The 15,917-nt window shown below is 40.1% G+C and overlaps 1 protein-coding gene across 5 annotated transcripts in view; it reads right to left on the reverse strand.

Moving 5' to 3' along the window:
* Positions 1 to 3,879: 3,879 nt before the first annotated feature.
* RGS7 (regulator of G protein signaling 7) overlaps positions 3,880 to 15,917 on the reverse strand; it is a 246,041-nt gene continuing 234,003 nt past the window's right edge. Inside the window, exons 16-18 of one of the 5 annotated variants that reach the window (XM_064445778.1) lie at positions 15,611 to 15,700; positions 14,297 to 14,350; positions 3,880 to 4,341 (exon numbers count right to left, since the gene is read on the reverse strand). In XM_064445778.1, the coding sequence (XP_064301848.1) occupies positions 4,183 to 4,341; positions 14,297 to 14,350; positions 15,611 to 15,700 (303 nt within the window). In that variant the 3' untranslated portion in view covers positions 3,880 to 4,182. Of the gene's footprint in view, positions 4,342 to 4,392; positions 4,532 to 13,410; positions 15,701 to 15,917 lie in introns of those variants that run through there. The other 4 variants (XM_064445776.1, XM_064445775.1, XM_064445777.1 and 1 more) reach the window with 4 other exon arrangements.

The raw sequence follows: 15,917 nt of genomic DNA on the forward strand, positions 1-15,917 counted from the left end.
GAGGACTCCACAGCGCAGGAGAGCACAAGGAGGGAGAGCCCGGCCCCAGAGAGATTGTCCTCTCTTCCCCTCCACCTCTGATATTGGGACCTCAGGCTATCTTCAGCTCACAGGAGACAAAAGCATTAATCTGTTCAGCACAGTTAGATCAAAAGGCAGCTTGGTATGATTCACAACCACTTAGGAAATTGCTTAAATGAATTGTGGACACAGAATACGTTCAAAGAAACTGTTGTTAATTTCTTTTTAACACTTTGGGATGAAAACCTTATTTTTTATAGGTCCCTATAGCTATTAACTTTCTCTTAGCAAAATTCCTGTGTTTTATGGACGTAAGTTAATAAGTCTGGTAGTAGTTCTATGCACAACATCTCTAGCTAGAAGGGACACTAAAAATATGGTAATTTAAAAATCTAAATTCAAACAGCTGTTAATCATTTGGCATAAAGACAAATAATTGGAAGAGCCATAAATAAGTAGCTGGTCATTCCCATCTCCTCATTCTAGTTTCTTAAAGAAAACAGCCTTCTCTCACTTCAATTGCCTGCTTTGGCTTTATTTTTAATAAGTAAACATCCTAAATGCATTCATATAGGTCTCATTTTCTGGATCTGGCTTTTGCCCTTCTATTTCTTATTTCTTGGGGGACCATTTGGCACTTATGTCTCACAGTTTCAAACAATATTAGGGGTACAATTTGAAAAAAAGCAGTTCTAGATACTTGGTATCAATTGCTTTCTAGCTGAAAAAGGTATTGTTGGGTTTTAAAGGGTGAGCCACAGTTGATCTTGTCTGATTTTTTTGGTTTTGATTTCAACCCTGCAGAGCCATGACCAACGGGCTGGCAAACCACCAGCTGTATTCAGCCTCTTTTGCTCTTAATTCCTCAGTTCCCCAGTTCTCCTCCCTTGTCAGTTCTGTTCTGGTCACCACAGTTAAGTCCCAGTTCTTACTCCTGTATGCACCTTCAGCTCATTAATTCTTGGCCAGTCTCCACCACTGCTTCAGCTCAGCATTTTGCAATTTCTCTCATCACTGTTGAAGGTCTTTTTCCTCCCTCTTTGGTTTTGTAGGGTTTCAGGACACTTTTTAATTGCATCTTACAGTAGAATGGATGAATATTGCCATTGTCAGGTAGGCACCAGGGAATCTCCTGCCTTTCCCACTGGCCATTTTCCTTCCCAGGCTGGTCTGGGAGCACAAAACCAAGGGCGCAGCAGCACCAGCAAACACTCATTTCCCCTGTAGGTGTAAGAACTATTTTACGCACAGGGATGAAGAAAGAGACTGTCTGATGAACCCCAACTCTCAGATGGAAGTGCTCAGCTCCAAGTGGTTATTTTAATGAATATTACAATTAATATCCCCCAGCAGAGGATGTTTTCAGCTTCCTGGGCAGAGCCAGGAGGCACTGATTGATGGCTTTTCCCCAGGAGACAAGAAATGTGGTCCCTTCGGGTTGGGTTTCTCTCTTGATCCTTTTTCCCTTAGCAGATTTGTGGCCTCATTGGAATGCCTAATGGGTATACCATTGTGTAACCAAAGTCATACTTCAGCTGTTTGGTGGTTGCACGTTAATCTTGATTCTTGGAAGTGGGCCTTCATATAAATTTGGAAGCAAACTTTTAGTTTTCCTCTGTAGAGAAGAAAAAGGAAGTTTGTGGCTGCTTGGAGTTTCCAGTCCCCGAATTGTATCACTGGCAGATGACAGTGATTAGGTGAAATATCAAAAGATTGCAGACAAACTCCTTAAAAATCAACTGGTTGTAGGATAGATTTTGTTTGGGCCAATTCACTCATGTAACAGTGGAGTTATGAAACTTAATACAGGTCCCCGACTACTTCAAAATCCTCATTAGTAATGCATATTTTTACTTTATAGAATTGTGTTAAATCCTGTGCAAGTACAGGGAAACACAGCCATTCAACAGAAACTTCAGATTTATTGAAGGGAAAGAACTAGGATAAGTACAAAATGGGTTCAAGAGTACGAATCCTCCACATCTATTTATTGGCCAGTTGGTGTTGCAAAGTGACTTGGGAAAAAAATATTTCTTAGGGTAAAGTTGCATAAAATACCTAATGCATGAATCTGAAACATTAGTTATTTGAAGGGAGTGATTCTTCAAAGCAGAAACTGGTATCTAATTAGTTAACGCCTAAAGCAAAGCAGGCGATATACCAGCTGATGCAATTGGTGGCAGCAGGAGTTTGGAAATAAATATCCTTCTTTGGCACTGAGAAGTGAAACAGAGCTCAAATTTCTGTGGATTGTCTGGCCCCAAGTTCATGCCTCAGAGCTCACATTTCTGTGGTAAAGGAAAATTAAATCTCAGAGTTTACAATCTGGGGTTCAATGTGGCTATTTATTAAAATTCATCTGGCCTTCCTAGACTGTGAGTATTTTGAGTTGACCTAGATGGAGCTCTTGATAAAATCAGGCTCTCATGGGGCATTTCCAGTGTTTCTGATAAAAGCTTAGTAGAATTGTGCTAACAAAAACTGAGACACTTCAAAGCAGTGATTATCATCCGAGCTAGAAACCAGAAACATAGTGGCATGTGAAAACAAAGAACTCCAGAAACCCCAACTGAGCAGAACCTGGGGAGCAGCCATTCATGGTGATTTGTAATGCACTTTGTCCTGGGTCCATTCAGACTACCTCTTTAGAGATGCTGCAGTCAGGGCTGCGGCTGCACCGGGCTACTGACCGAGCCGGTGGAAAAGCAAGCACTCCTTGCAGAAGGCAGCTCAGCTCCCTTCTGCCCAGAGCTGCTCTGTGCAGGAGCACTGTCCCAGCGGCAACAACTCAGGCAGGTAGCCGATGTTAAATCAGATGACTCTAGCATTAATGAATTCAAATGTATTGTCTGATTGTGTCTAGGACTGTCTCACTTTGTGTGTGTGTGTGCGTGTAGGAGGGTGTGCATTTTCAGTTTTAGTAGTCCCTTTGAAACAAGATTCCTGTTTCTCAATATCAAAACAAAGTCAGTATGACAGATGGTACTAGAGTTGGCTGTCCTGAGTCTGTCCTGCACATTGCTAGAAAGGCTTGGTTGTCCTAAGCACCCTACGATGCCCTGGAGGTATCAGCATTTTGTTGTTTGATTTGGTTCCCATCATCGCTCAGAGATTCTGCCTACTAACCTTACGTCATCTCTATCAGCCAGAAGTGCTGGTTCTTAAGCCGAGGAGAGATTTCTGGTTGCAGCTCAGTTTAGCTTCAGAAGCTCCACATCTGCTGCCTCATGGACAGCGTCTACATGCTCTCATAAACCTGTCAACAGGTCTCTGTGTGAGTAACCTCAGCAGCAGACATACGACAGCACACCTGAATAGAGCCCCTGAATTAAAATGACAGCCTCCTGCGTTGCTACGCAAGGTTTGCTCTACAGACCGTATACTTAGCACTCCCAAAGCACTACCTTTTCAGCTTAAAACATTGCATTGTTTCACAAGTGACAGCAAGGAGAAAGAAACACTGTCCTTCCTATTTGGCAAGTATACACTTGTGTTCTCAGCCAGCTTTGTTCATGTCGTTCCTAAGGAAATGCAGTTCAGTCAATGCGGTCCTGCGTAGCGACTGGGTCGCTGTGCAGGCTGTGCTACTATGGGCCTCGCTTAAAGAAAGGTTTGCTTATGTGGTGATGAGCAAGCTGGAAAGGTCTCTCTGCTGCTAGCTTGATAAAAAGAAAATAAAAAGTAAATGATTATCAATAAAGTGTGTTTGATTAGGTGTCACTGAGAGAAAGAAAATGCCATTTCATGTCACTTTTAGAAAGCACAAGGTGCGTAACTTCTGGGGATGGTTTTGCTCTTGACTAATCTTCAGATTCAATATTAAAATCTCAAACTTCCCAAAGGAAAGAGATTCTGCATCTTTTAATGAAAGATAAAACAACAATATAAACATACACAAATTTACAGAGAAAGGATCAACTTTAATACATCTGGAGTAAAAGGTGTTCTTTTTTAAATATGGTATAAAAATAAATGCAAGAAACATTAACAGAGAATATACAGACAACAGACAAAGACACAGGCTTTCTTTCTCAATGTGAATACATCAGTGAAATGAAACCTTCTGTGCTAATTTATTGTGCAATAAATGTGATGCCATATGTATATTTATTAATATATGCATTTTTTACATTTCTTCCAGTTTTTGATTGACGTATTTTTTTAATAAACTGTGCCTAGCAGAAGCTTTTTTTTCACTGTACTTGAGCTTGCAGAAAATAAAAAGACACAGATCCAGCTTGATATGAAGGAGGAAGTGAGCAGACAGTTTTCGAAATGGAGGCATCGAAAGGCTAGAGAGTCCCTCGGAGTCTGTAATGCCTTAGTATACACAAAAGAAAATAAGTCAGGTCCTTGCTCATGCAACATCTTGTTCTACTGTCCTCTGAGTCAGGCAATCAGTGAGCTACAAAGTATGTATAATGATTTGAGTCTGCTTCCATGCTACAAGGTGATCCTTTTAGTAGGACTGCACTAGACTGGTTAACCTCTTTGATGTGAGCGATTTCCCCTGAGGAAAAGATAAAAACAAAAAACAAAAACAGAAAACAGAGGCATGATCACTGCAGACCTGTTCATCAGCAACCACTTAGTGTTGCCACATCACTGTCAAATAACTAGGGGCACCAACTGGAGTCTGTCAAATCTGAAACCACAGGAAGCCCTGGCGCTTAAACACCTGCACTGCCAGCCAGCCAGATTGTTTCACAGAATAAGCCAGCAAATGTAAAGGCCATTTTTGAAGGGGATTGGTTTGGGCTGATGAGCAACTAATGCTGAGGTTTTTGCTGTCGGTCATACCCAGAACTTAAAGAAGGCTACCATAAGTGAGGGCGCCTCGTGCTACAAAGGTGAATGTGCAAACTGCAGTAGCTCTGTCACAGAAGACAAAAGGCTACTTTAAAGTTAAGGTAAGAAAGTAAGAGGCAGATTGCATAGAGGCAGGAAAGCAGCTTTTTCATGAATGCAGCTATTGGTTTGCTGGGACCGTATTTACTATTTATAAGGAGCGTTGGTCAGGTATATTACATGTGACTGCATAACACTGCTTTGAAGGGGTTTGGATTGCCACATCGTTATTTTCCTTATTGTTCCTCCTGTTGCAAGGATGCGGTTTCAGTTTTTTTAGCAAGTTCTTTTAATAAGGTATAATGACTGTGCTGCAAGTGTTAAGTCTGCAGCATGAAAAGGATGGTGTAGGGTATGTCACCATGGTATATTTCAGGCAGATTTGAGCTTTACCTGAGCCAGACAAAAGCCATGAACCCACATAACAGGTATTAGCTCTCCTAAGGCCACATAAAGGAGTTAGCTCTCCTAGGGCCATCGTACTGTGGCTCTGATCCAACAGAGGCAGAGCTGGCATAGCAAGCTTGCATCACTCCTCAAAGTGCCACAGGCATATCCTGATAATGTAACATAAATAGATCATAAAACATTAAATAGAAAGTGGCTCTGTCTAACTCTCCAGTTAGATATTTAATACTTACATTTATTGTATTGTTCATTTTAAGTGCACAACTCAGAAAAATCAAACTGATTTCAAGAAGCTACAGTAAGAAATACTGTAACTATGGAGAGATGCTACATGTTATGCAGTAAAGGGTAAACGAACTTATTCTGCTGTATCAATGAGTCATTAAGTCATCTGCTGTATTACAACTCAGTGGAAATACATGAGTTAATATCTGTTGTCCTTATCAATTAAATTTAGGGATCTGCAAGTTGGTTTCGAGCATTTGCTCAAATGCAATATATCAGAGCAGGTCTCCACAGAAGTAAGAACACCTATACTATACTTTGCGCTCTGAAACGCAAGATGAACAAATTAGGATGAATAGTTCCCCTAAAATATACTTTTGAAGGGAATTCATGACTGGCAACGTTGGGTTAGATTGCTCCTCCCTCAGGTTCACCATATCACCTGGCAGGATTAATACCTGCTACTTTGAAAGACAGAAAATGTCCTTCCTGGCACGCTTTTGTCCCTGTGTCTAGCTTTAGCTATCACTTTCTACCTACATTAAAGTCACAGCTTCTTGCCAATTGTTAAGCCTTAAATTGTCTTCCTCTAATGTAACAGGTAAGCTGTTACAGTAAGACATCTTTTCAAGTAGTCAAAAAGTCTCAACAGCTGTGTGGCATTGGAATACAATTTAAAACAGCTTGCCCAAGATTAAGTGTTTTGTTAGGCAATTCATGATTGTCAGCCTTGGCATAATCTGGGAAAATATTGAGCATATGCTTATCTTTGCCTTTGATGAAGATATTTGTGCTTAATTTTACGGGTCTGCAGGCCTGTCCACTTTCTGTAAACATATATGAGTTCCCTTTTGTACTGAACTGCATAAAACAATTAATTAAAACAATTAAACCAGGAGCACTCTATTAGCTGTTAAAACAATTTGCTCCATACCATACTGGATAGCCACGCAAGCTCTTGTTGTGGGATAAGATCTGTGAAATATTTTTTTATTCTGATCTGCAACAGTTGATTATTCAGGAGTTGTACATTCCCTGGCATTTACATGGATGAACCATAACCAAATTCTAGCATCTCAGGAATGAACTGTGATATCACATAAACTAGAAAGTTTTGACCTAAAAGCAGGCCAAAACCTAGCTGTTAGTTAGTTGACCTGACTTGTATGATCTCACTCTATATATTATTTGAATTTTCCCCTACAGACACAGTGAGCTGTCATGACAATTTTTTTCTGTATTCTGCACCACTTGCTCCCTAGATATTGCTCATCTTTGGATACTTTTGCTCCTAAGCCCTGCAGTGATCAGGATTTCTCTGGATGGCCCTCTCCTCCACCTCCCCTCCCTGCCCAGAGAATATTACACTTCTTGAAGATACGAAGTCTCCATCTGAACAATAACATATGCTCTTTTCCAGGTAGTATTTCTAACTTATCTTATAGTTGAAAAAGTGACAACTTGGAAGATACATGCTCCTTAAGAGATCTTCGTTTATGTTTATTCTGAGTCATACTTAGTTCTCTGGGAAAATAAGCTTTTAACATACAGAATCCATAGGAGCCCCAAATACAGAATTATCCCACCTTCTTATTCAGATCTGGAGGGATTTATTATTTTCCAGTTTACAGAGTATTTCTTTCAAACTCTCTTCCAGAGTGTACTTTTCCTTTAGATCTGTACAGTAGGATTTTCATAATTGTCACTTCTAGGAGATTTTCAGAGTTACTCGATTTAGAGACTAATGTAAGGATCATACCTTGTGGGCCATAATTTAAGAGCGGAGCCCAGCTACTTCAATACTAATAGCATTTCCATAAGCCAGATTTTGATTTGGGAAATCTATCTAACAGGCCAGTTTTGAGAAGTGTAGCATATCAGTCATCACACGTAGGAAAATGTTTCCTGTGCTAATGAGATTACAGAACAATTGGAAAAAAAAGTCAGAAGAAGTAGTAGATGTTTGTCTGAAGAATGAAAAGGAGACCCTTAATATTTTCAATATATTCTTGCCATCAACATTAAGAAGTATATGGCCAAATTTCTAAACAGGATTAGGATTTTTGGCTGTATTGGTTCACTTTGAACATATTAATTGAAACTATTTAACAATATTTCTAATAATACAGAAGCCAAAATGAAACCCCTGGACATACCCTGACAAGGGAGCCGTACTATGAGGAGGCAGCACAGCAGTTGGAGTGAGCAAATACACCTAAGGATTCAAATCAATTGGCCTCAGTGTTCGCATCCCTACCTTAGCGTATTAACTGTTTAGCATAAAGTTGCCCTTCCAGCTGTACTTTTAGAGAATTTAGGGGAAAATTACAAAACCTTGTGCAGATTTATGAGCTGCTAAATACAAATGTGCTGACTGACCTATTTATACAGCAGAACACTAACGCCTCAAATAATCTGGCAAACAAGTCAGCCACAACCTCGGTACATAAGTGGCTTATAAGAAATCAATGTAAAATTTATATAGTGGCCAGAGCTGAAATGTATGGTAGAGAAAGATCAAGTCTTTTCCTTTTAGGAGATTAATTCTCTTCCATTCTGCTAAGCATCCTCAATGGCTCCTTTTTCAAGTTTCTTTATTGCCAGCGCAGATGCTACGCCCCAGGACTGATACTGGTAGAACTAGAAATGAGAATGCCACTCGTCTGACCGGGTGTAACAGAGAAACGGTGTGAACCCCACTGTGAGCTAAATGAGATGCAGAGTGAGAATCGACCCTCCTTGCTCTCACCATTCCCTATCGGGTCATGTGTGACGCACCTGCAGCACGCCGGCAGCTCAGCCGGCACCAGCAGGGAAAGCTCCCAAGAGACATCGCAGTGCGCCACACACAGCCCTGGTATATACACAGCCCCTGACAGAAGCACATCTGGAGAGGCACAGGAGTGGAAACAGTAAGTCCCTTTCCAAGATTAGGCAGCTCTTGCTCCTCTAGCACGGGGGAGTTGCTTTCGCACCGCTCAGGGTGTCAGGATTGTGCTTTGATTTCCACAGCAGCACAGGACGCGGCTCTCACCACCTGTGCAGGTGTATTTCTCTTTCAGACTTGTGGGGAAGGGGAGGAGGTTAGCATTTATTGAATGTGGGGCATGAGTTGTTAGCACAGCTGCAGTGCTAAGTGGTTGCACGTGCAGGAAAATCCTTCTGCCTATCACAGGGATTTGGGGTCCTCTGTTCATTTCTCATTAGGGCCATGCTGTCCCCTGGAGCAGTCCATAGACGGGAAGCAGTGGCTGAGCAACTGCGTTCCTATTTTGGCTCATTCCGAATTGGCTGACACTCCCAATTTCTTTCTCATTTCACACTAATCTTTACACTTACTGATGAGCTGCTCTCATTTGTAATTAACCTACAGACTCTGGCCAGATGGGGTAGTTTAAACTTGAATAACCATCTGAAGTGTGGGGTAACTCATAAGATTTTCCAAGGCATCAATGCACTAGACAAATATTTTTAGTTTGTTTGTCCTAGGCGTGACCCCTCAGGTTCCTATAGCCCTCTGCAGTTCTCATTCCTGCAAACAGCTTAAGGCTCAGGTAACTGTTTGTCAGCTGGGAAATGGCAGACACTAGCCTAGTACCTGAATGGTACGCGCTGGCTCCTCACTTAGATGAACGTGGCTGTGCAAGTGCTACTCCTCAGCTCTTCTCTTCCAGCACGGAGCGCAGCAGCTTAGCTCCAGCGGCTGCAGAACAGGACACAGAGGCCAGTCCTCACTGGTGTGTCCTACAGATGCTCTTTTTTCCTCACTAGCCTGGTCATCACTCCTTAAAAACCTAAAACTAGATTTTTGGGCTAATTACTAGTCCAAACTAAAAATATTAATTATTTCATCAGTTCTTTTTAGTCAAACATGAATTAGCCATCTCTTTCCTGAAAAGGAAAAAGCCCTCATTTCTACAACTACTTATTATTTTTATTATTGTTTGTATTTGTCAAACAAGAAGCTTTGTGATTCTTTCCGAGTAGCTATTTTATGGTTTTAAGTTTTAGGAATAACCTGTAGGTAAATTTCAAAAGTACAATCAGGATTTCTTCTGTGACTGCATTGAACATGAGATCCCACAGCTGACACTGCACTGAAGCTCGTTCATAATGAGAAAAATAGTGCCTTTCAGGGCTGGATGTACTTCTGGTCTGGCACAGTAGAGCTATTGTGTACATAACAAGTTTTACCTGTTCATATAGAAAAATTTATTTATGACAAAATTAAATGATATATTATCAATAAAGGGATGGGTTTTAACACGGCAAGACTCTACATCTGTTTAACCATCTAGGAAGTCTAGCCCTCACTTATAAGAACTGAATAAGCTGTTTTAAAGAGTTTTAATTCCCATCTCCAGACCATAATTTGCTAAGTCATATTAACTGACATCAGACTGAGCCACTGTGAAAATGTGCTGTGTTCAACGGTCTTCACATTTCTTATCTCATGCATGAAATGGTCTAATGTTACTGGTTTGGAGGGGGAAAACATTAAAGGACACTGCTGAGCAAGTGCTTCCAGCTAAGTGGGAGAAGACAGCTGGAAAGGGTGTGGGTAATGTAAGAGATAATGGTTTTAAACTCAGAGATATTAAACGGTGTCTAGTTTAAGAGGTTACAAGTGAAGATAAATACCATCTGATGGCTCTCTGGTGTAGTATATGAACTGAATTTGGTCTGTTTTGTTCTAGCTGTATTTCCATAAAACATCATAAATTTGCAACAAGCACATTTGCTGCGAATGAGATCCCTTCATCTCAGCCTTCCAGACTGGAGACCACAGCTAAGCACCAGGCTATCTTTCTCTCACGAAGGTGTCCTGCTCAGACTACCAGTCTGCCACTGTCACTAATCCCACATGCACATGAGAAATTAAAGACAAAAGTCATCCTTAAAGGACCTCTTTGCTCCCATCAACATTATCAGTGCATGTTCACCTCTTTTTTCTCTGCAATGTAGATGCTAGTACTTGAGGTAGAGGAAGATTCCTGATTTCTCAAATTAATTTATTTTTTTAAAATATGGATTTTTTCCCCATGCAAATTCCTCAAAAGAATTTCAGTTTTTAAATGCCTGAGAAACAGCTCATTTTCCCCTCTCTGCTACTGTGGCAAGCAATGAGATTTTCTTGCTCCCTGACCTATACCTTAAGCTTCCCTACTCACCCCCTCGGGAAGCTGCAGGTGACTAGATCTTAATTACTGCCAAGGAGAAACCCGAGGGGCTGAGCTGGCCAGGGGGGAGCACAGAGCACGCTGTCACCACCGCTCCCTGTGCCTCTGAGCCAGGGCTATGACACCTGTGGTTGCCAGTGTTACTTCAAGGCAAAGCACTTAGCCAGAGGCATCACTCCAGTAGTGCTGAAGTGTATGTGCGCTGTATTTTCACACAATACCTGGGGCTGTCAATAAGTGAGGCAAACAAAGAATATCTGTGCTTACTACTCAAAGGCAAACTATAAAGTGTTCCACAAAAAATATTACATATAGCAAATGCTGGTTTGCTATTACTTAATCTGTATTGTACGTGAATGCAGGCGTGTTTCTAACATTATTCATGTTGTCTGTGGCAGACTGCCAAAGGCATTAGCAATTTTGCACTATCAAATCTACAGAGCAAGCTAAATAGCCAATGTTTTTAAGCTGAGCATTTAGGGCTTTCATACAGTGCCCATGTATTGAAAGTTTTCTGGAAAGAAAACTCCAATGTCAAAGAAATGCAGAGCTGAGTTTAGGGATTTCTTGTGTATACAGCTCCACTTTTATTTTTCCCCCATCAGACTAGAATAACGACTCATTATATTAGGTTATTTACACTTAATTAAAGGAATAGTACAGAGGGATTGCCCTTACAAAGTTTCTACACTTTCTAGTTTAACAAATGCTTCCTGCAGCAGGTATAACCCACTTTAAATCATCGCTGATCAGGAGCCTCTTATAGTCCCTGTCTTAACAAATCAGGTTATGAATTACAAGGTCATCTTCTCAGGTTCAATCCCTAGACAGAACCAAGGTTACTGTTTTTTTTTAAAACACTTCAAATGGAAAAAACTGAGATCTAATTTAGTTTAATACAAACCCACTTTGATATAAGTGAGAAAAAAACCCAGAGAAAATTAGTCTAAATTTTCCAAACCACCAGAGAAGAGAAACTGTAATTTTCATCTTACTAAATCATTCAGAGAGGAAAGCATTTATCCAGGTTGTAGAAGACCTGTTTCACACCTATTTTCTCTTTTAATCAGAAGAACAGATCTATACCACAGTCCCTCAATTCACAGCTGAACAAGTTAATCAGTACACCGTAGGATATGCTGAGAAAGGTTTCCCTCATCCCTGCTGGTTGGAACCACTGTACCAAGGTAGATAATGACATATTATAAACTCATCATAACCAAGAACAAGAGCGGAAGAACAGGGATGTCTGTTGGCAAGGGGTCCTGGGGCAGTGGGTGATGTGATTTCAGTTGTCTTGGAGAAAAGGTTTGCTCTTGAGCATCCTGATGTTCTGGATTAATTTGGAAGCCTCAGAGCTGCTGATCTAATAGACAATATACATTCTAGCAGTGACAGGTTTTACTTTCGTACCTGACCCGACTTGACAGACTCCACCCGGATTCACAGGTAGTAGTTTGAGGAAAAGCAAAACCACAGCTTTTATTTTATAGCTTGCTCCATGAAAAAAATATCACTCTCTTCTACTGAAGAACTACTAACGCCTCACATCCAGAAATCTTCGTTCCCTTTTCTAGCTCACAGTTGGTTTATTGGGCCTGCCCTGCATCTCTGGCATCCTGCTATTCTGGTACTTCTGCCCTGAGATTAGCTAGATGAAAACTGGGCATGCCTGCAGGGCATAATGCTCCAGCGTTTATGCACAGAAGTGCTGGTTTATCAGTAAAGCTGGTCTGAGAGGGATTATTGGAGACTCACCTCAGCGCCTCCCAGTCTGTCTTTATTTTTTCCCATTTGTGGTGTATTCTCCTCACATCTGTCTGCAGCTTGCTATTTCTTTCCTTATAGCCACCTGTTTACATACTCTTTACCATAACCAGTTCATGATCTGTGGGCTGTTTAAACTTCCATGAATAAACATAGCTATTGCAGCTTGCCAGGCACTGTGGCTAGGCAAAAGCCTGGCTCTCAGAGGTCCCTGATGTACTGTCTACTCTCTACACTCTCTGCAATTATAATAGGCTCTTTTATTAATACAGAACTTCCTATGGAATGATCATGTAATTATCACGTATGTTGTTATCATGTACAATGTTGCTTTATAGATCAACCTGCTCAGACAACACACAAATCACACTGCAGCATGCTGTGGCAACACCACCATGCAAAATATAAGGGGTTTTTGTTTCAAACGTTGGGATAGTTTCCTTTGTGGCTGTTTATTTACTTTTTAGTGTCCTTTACTGACTTTGTCCCATTGAATCCAAATTTCTTCCTGATTACAGTGGATTCAAAGCATATTACAGGAAGCCTTTACCTATAAGAAAGTAGTTAAAGAATTACAGTTTTGTTTTAACATGTGAGGTATTCCCACAGCCTCAGAAAACTTTGTTCTTTCACTGTTTGTTTCTTTTTTTGATTACTGGAATGTATATATAGATTTTATATATATACACACACATATATATATAAAATACATGAGGAAATACTCTTGAGCCTCATTGTACGGGAGGCAGTTTCTGAGAACTGCTTCTCCTTCCCTAGAAACTAAAAAACAAAAACCATGATCTTTGCTGAAAGCTCTCATATTTTCCATTTCAACGCACACAGCTCCACTAACCAGGTCACAGAAAAAGCCACGGACGCACACACACACACACAGCAGCGTCACCTGCACAATTCAACAGACAATGCAGACAAACTTGAGTATAATCCAAGATCTTTCTACCTCTTTTCATAACAGGTTAGTGCTCGCCCTCAGTGTTGGTGTACAGTTTTTATGGCATGGGAAAATAGGGATGTTTCTGCCCTACAAAAATAAATGCGTTGATTGCTTTAGTTTGAACTTTCACAATGTTAAAAAAAAATCCAAAGAAACTGGATAAGTAAAAAGAATCGCACATATCAGGAAATCAGTGGATCTTTTGGCAGGTGGCAAGAGAATGCCCACAGCAAATTTACCAGCCTTCATTTTTTTACCTTCATGAAATAGCTTTCGAGAATTATATATTAAAAAAAAAAAAAATCAGTTCTTGTAGTCCATTATCAAAATGAAACCCCAATCAAACCCTTGTGCATCATCAGCATGAATTCTTTGGTCCTGAAGAAGATGTGCTAGACATTAAGGAAGATGGGGAAATTATTATTGTTTATTTTCCCCTGTGCCCGATTAAAAAAAAAGGGACAAACTCTTTTTTAGTAAAATAAAAAGGAGACAGGAAAGAAATCCAATGTATTCAAACTGTTAGACTCAGTATTTTGGGAGGCACCAGAAAAAGGAACAACAACAAGCAGGTTTTCACAGACTCTTTACTACAATTTAAAAAAAAAAAAAAAAGGTAATAATGTCATGCTTCCTAACGCAAAAAGCATGGTTCCCAAAGGTCCAGTCCTCCATGTGTGACTATTGAGGTCAGTGGGAAAGGCACTAGGGAGGAGGGGTTGTAATGAAAGCACATTATAAAGCTGCCATTCCTAGGAAAATTTACAAACTGTGATGAATACACTTTTAATTGTCAGGTTAGAGAAGCAAAAAGGGAAAGTAGGGATCAGTGAGGGGGAGGGGAGAAGGATGTCCCATCAGGTTTACTAGTCTTCCGAGGCAACAAACTTACCACATTGCGTGTGAATTTCTCAAAAGATGTTCGACGATCCAGAGTGTTTTCCAACTTAAATTTAAAATAAATAATAAAAAAAGGAAACAAAAAGAAAAAGGAGGGGAAAAGAAAAGCAAGAAAAAATGGAGTAGAAAAGAAGGATTGATGAAACAATGGACTGCAAAACAAAGTTTGTATAAATCAGGAAGCAAACACAGGTATGAAGCTGTAATGGGACTCTGCAAAACAGGGGATGGGCAAAGCAGATATAGTGTTTGACAAAAATAATTTTTCATGGAGATCAAACTGGTTTAATTAAAAAAAAAACTGAAAATAAAAAGAAATCATGAAGTGCACATCTTGTGTTAATGAACTGACATTCACAAACTTAAGGACTTCACACGGACAGTTGTAGCTTTCTGGTATTTTCAACATCTCTATATTGGATCTTCAGAAATCAATGTTTGAACAAAAAACAACATCACACAGTACTTTCATATAATTTTAGGTTGTCATTATAAACAATAGAATGCTACGGTGTTAATAACTACCTTGTTCCAGTAATGACCGGGGCCCTGATTTTGCAAGGCACAGGGCTCCCAGCTTATTCTAGGAGATTACTGTTTAGAGCCCACTAATAAAAGTATTTATCATTATAGAAATCTGCATTGTACAAGCCTCTTCACATACTCTGGGAGGTGTCTATTCAGAACTCATTCCATAATCTGGACTTTTGCTAAGCAAATAATATATACCAAGACATGAGCCTCTGTTTGCTGAAGTGTGACATGATCAGTCTTTCAAGTCAGATTCCTAACTTACTCAAAACTATTCACGTAATAACAGGGAAAGAAACAGAATTAGGAAGACCCTATATTTATAGTTTAAATTAGAAGTTATTCCTAGGAATAAGATTGTTTCTAAACACATTGTGTAGCTTTTATAGGTGGAATAAAGAGAACAACATTTATTACATAAGCAAACTTGCAAACATGAAAGACTATTCTTCTGGGATTTTATTTCATTTTTTTAATGTATTTGTAAAGCACTTTGCAATTTAAGGTGCTTCATAACAGAGAAAACAGTACAATATGGGATGTAAAAATAAAAATAAGTTTTGCTAGATTAACTTATTGAAACATGCCCGCATGCAGGATATATACACATATATGTATATTGAACTCCTGTGTGTATGTGACCCTCCAAACACGCCAAGCTGGTCACCTACCAGATATCCAGTTGCACTGGCACAGGGGAGAGAAGACTGAGTATTGTTGCAAACATAACCACCGCTTTGCACAGTGGCAAGACAAAGGCAAGATGGACCAATACCTTTTTCTTGGCCTGTAGCAGCTCCTGGTAGGCACTGGATCGTATAAAACGAGGATAAGAATCACTTTTCATCAGTTTGTAAATGTGCTCCTGAAAGGGAAAGAAGGAGCTGTTACTCCCATAGGTAAAGCTGGAGGCAGTCATATGTGTTAGCTGCGGAATGTATACTGGCTAGGGCTGTTCTGAATAGGAGTTCTTACGGGATAGCTGGTTGCAGTTCTGAAGCTAAGGCTGAATTGCTCTCTAGTCTTAAAGCAGAAATCCCACCTCTTTGTTCTGTATAAAGAACATAGCACACCTTTCTTTA

This window comes from Phalacrocorax carbo, chromosome 3 (assembly GCF_963921805.1).
Source record: "Phalacrocorax carbo chromosome 3, bPhaCar2.1, whole genome shotgun sequence".
NCBI classification, from domain to species: domain Eukaryota; kingdom Metazoa; phylum Chordata; class Aves; order Suliformes; family Phalacrocoracidae; genus Phalacrocorax; species Phalacrocorax carbo.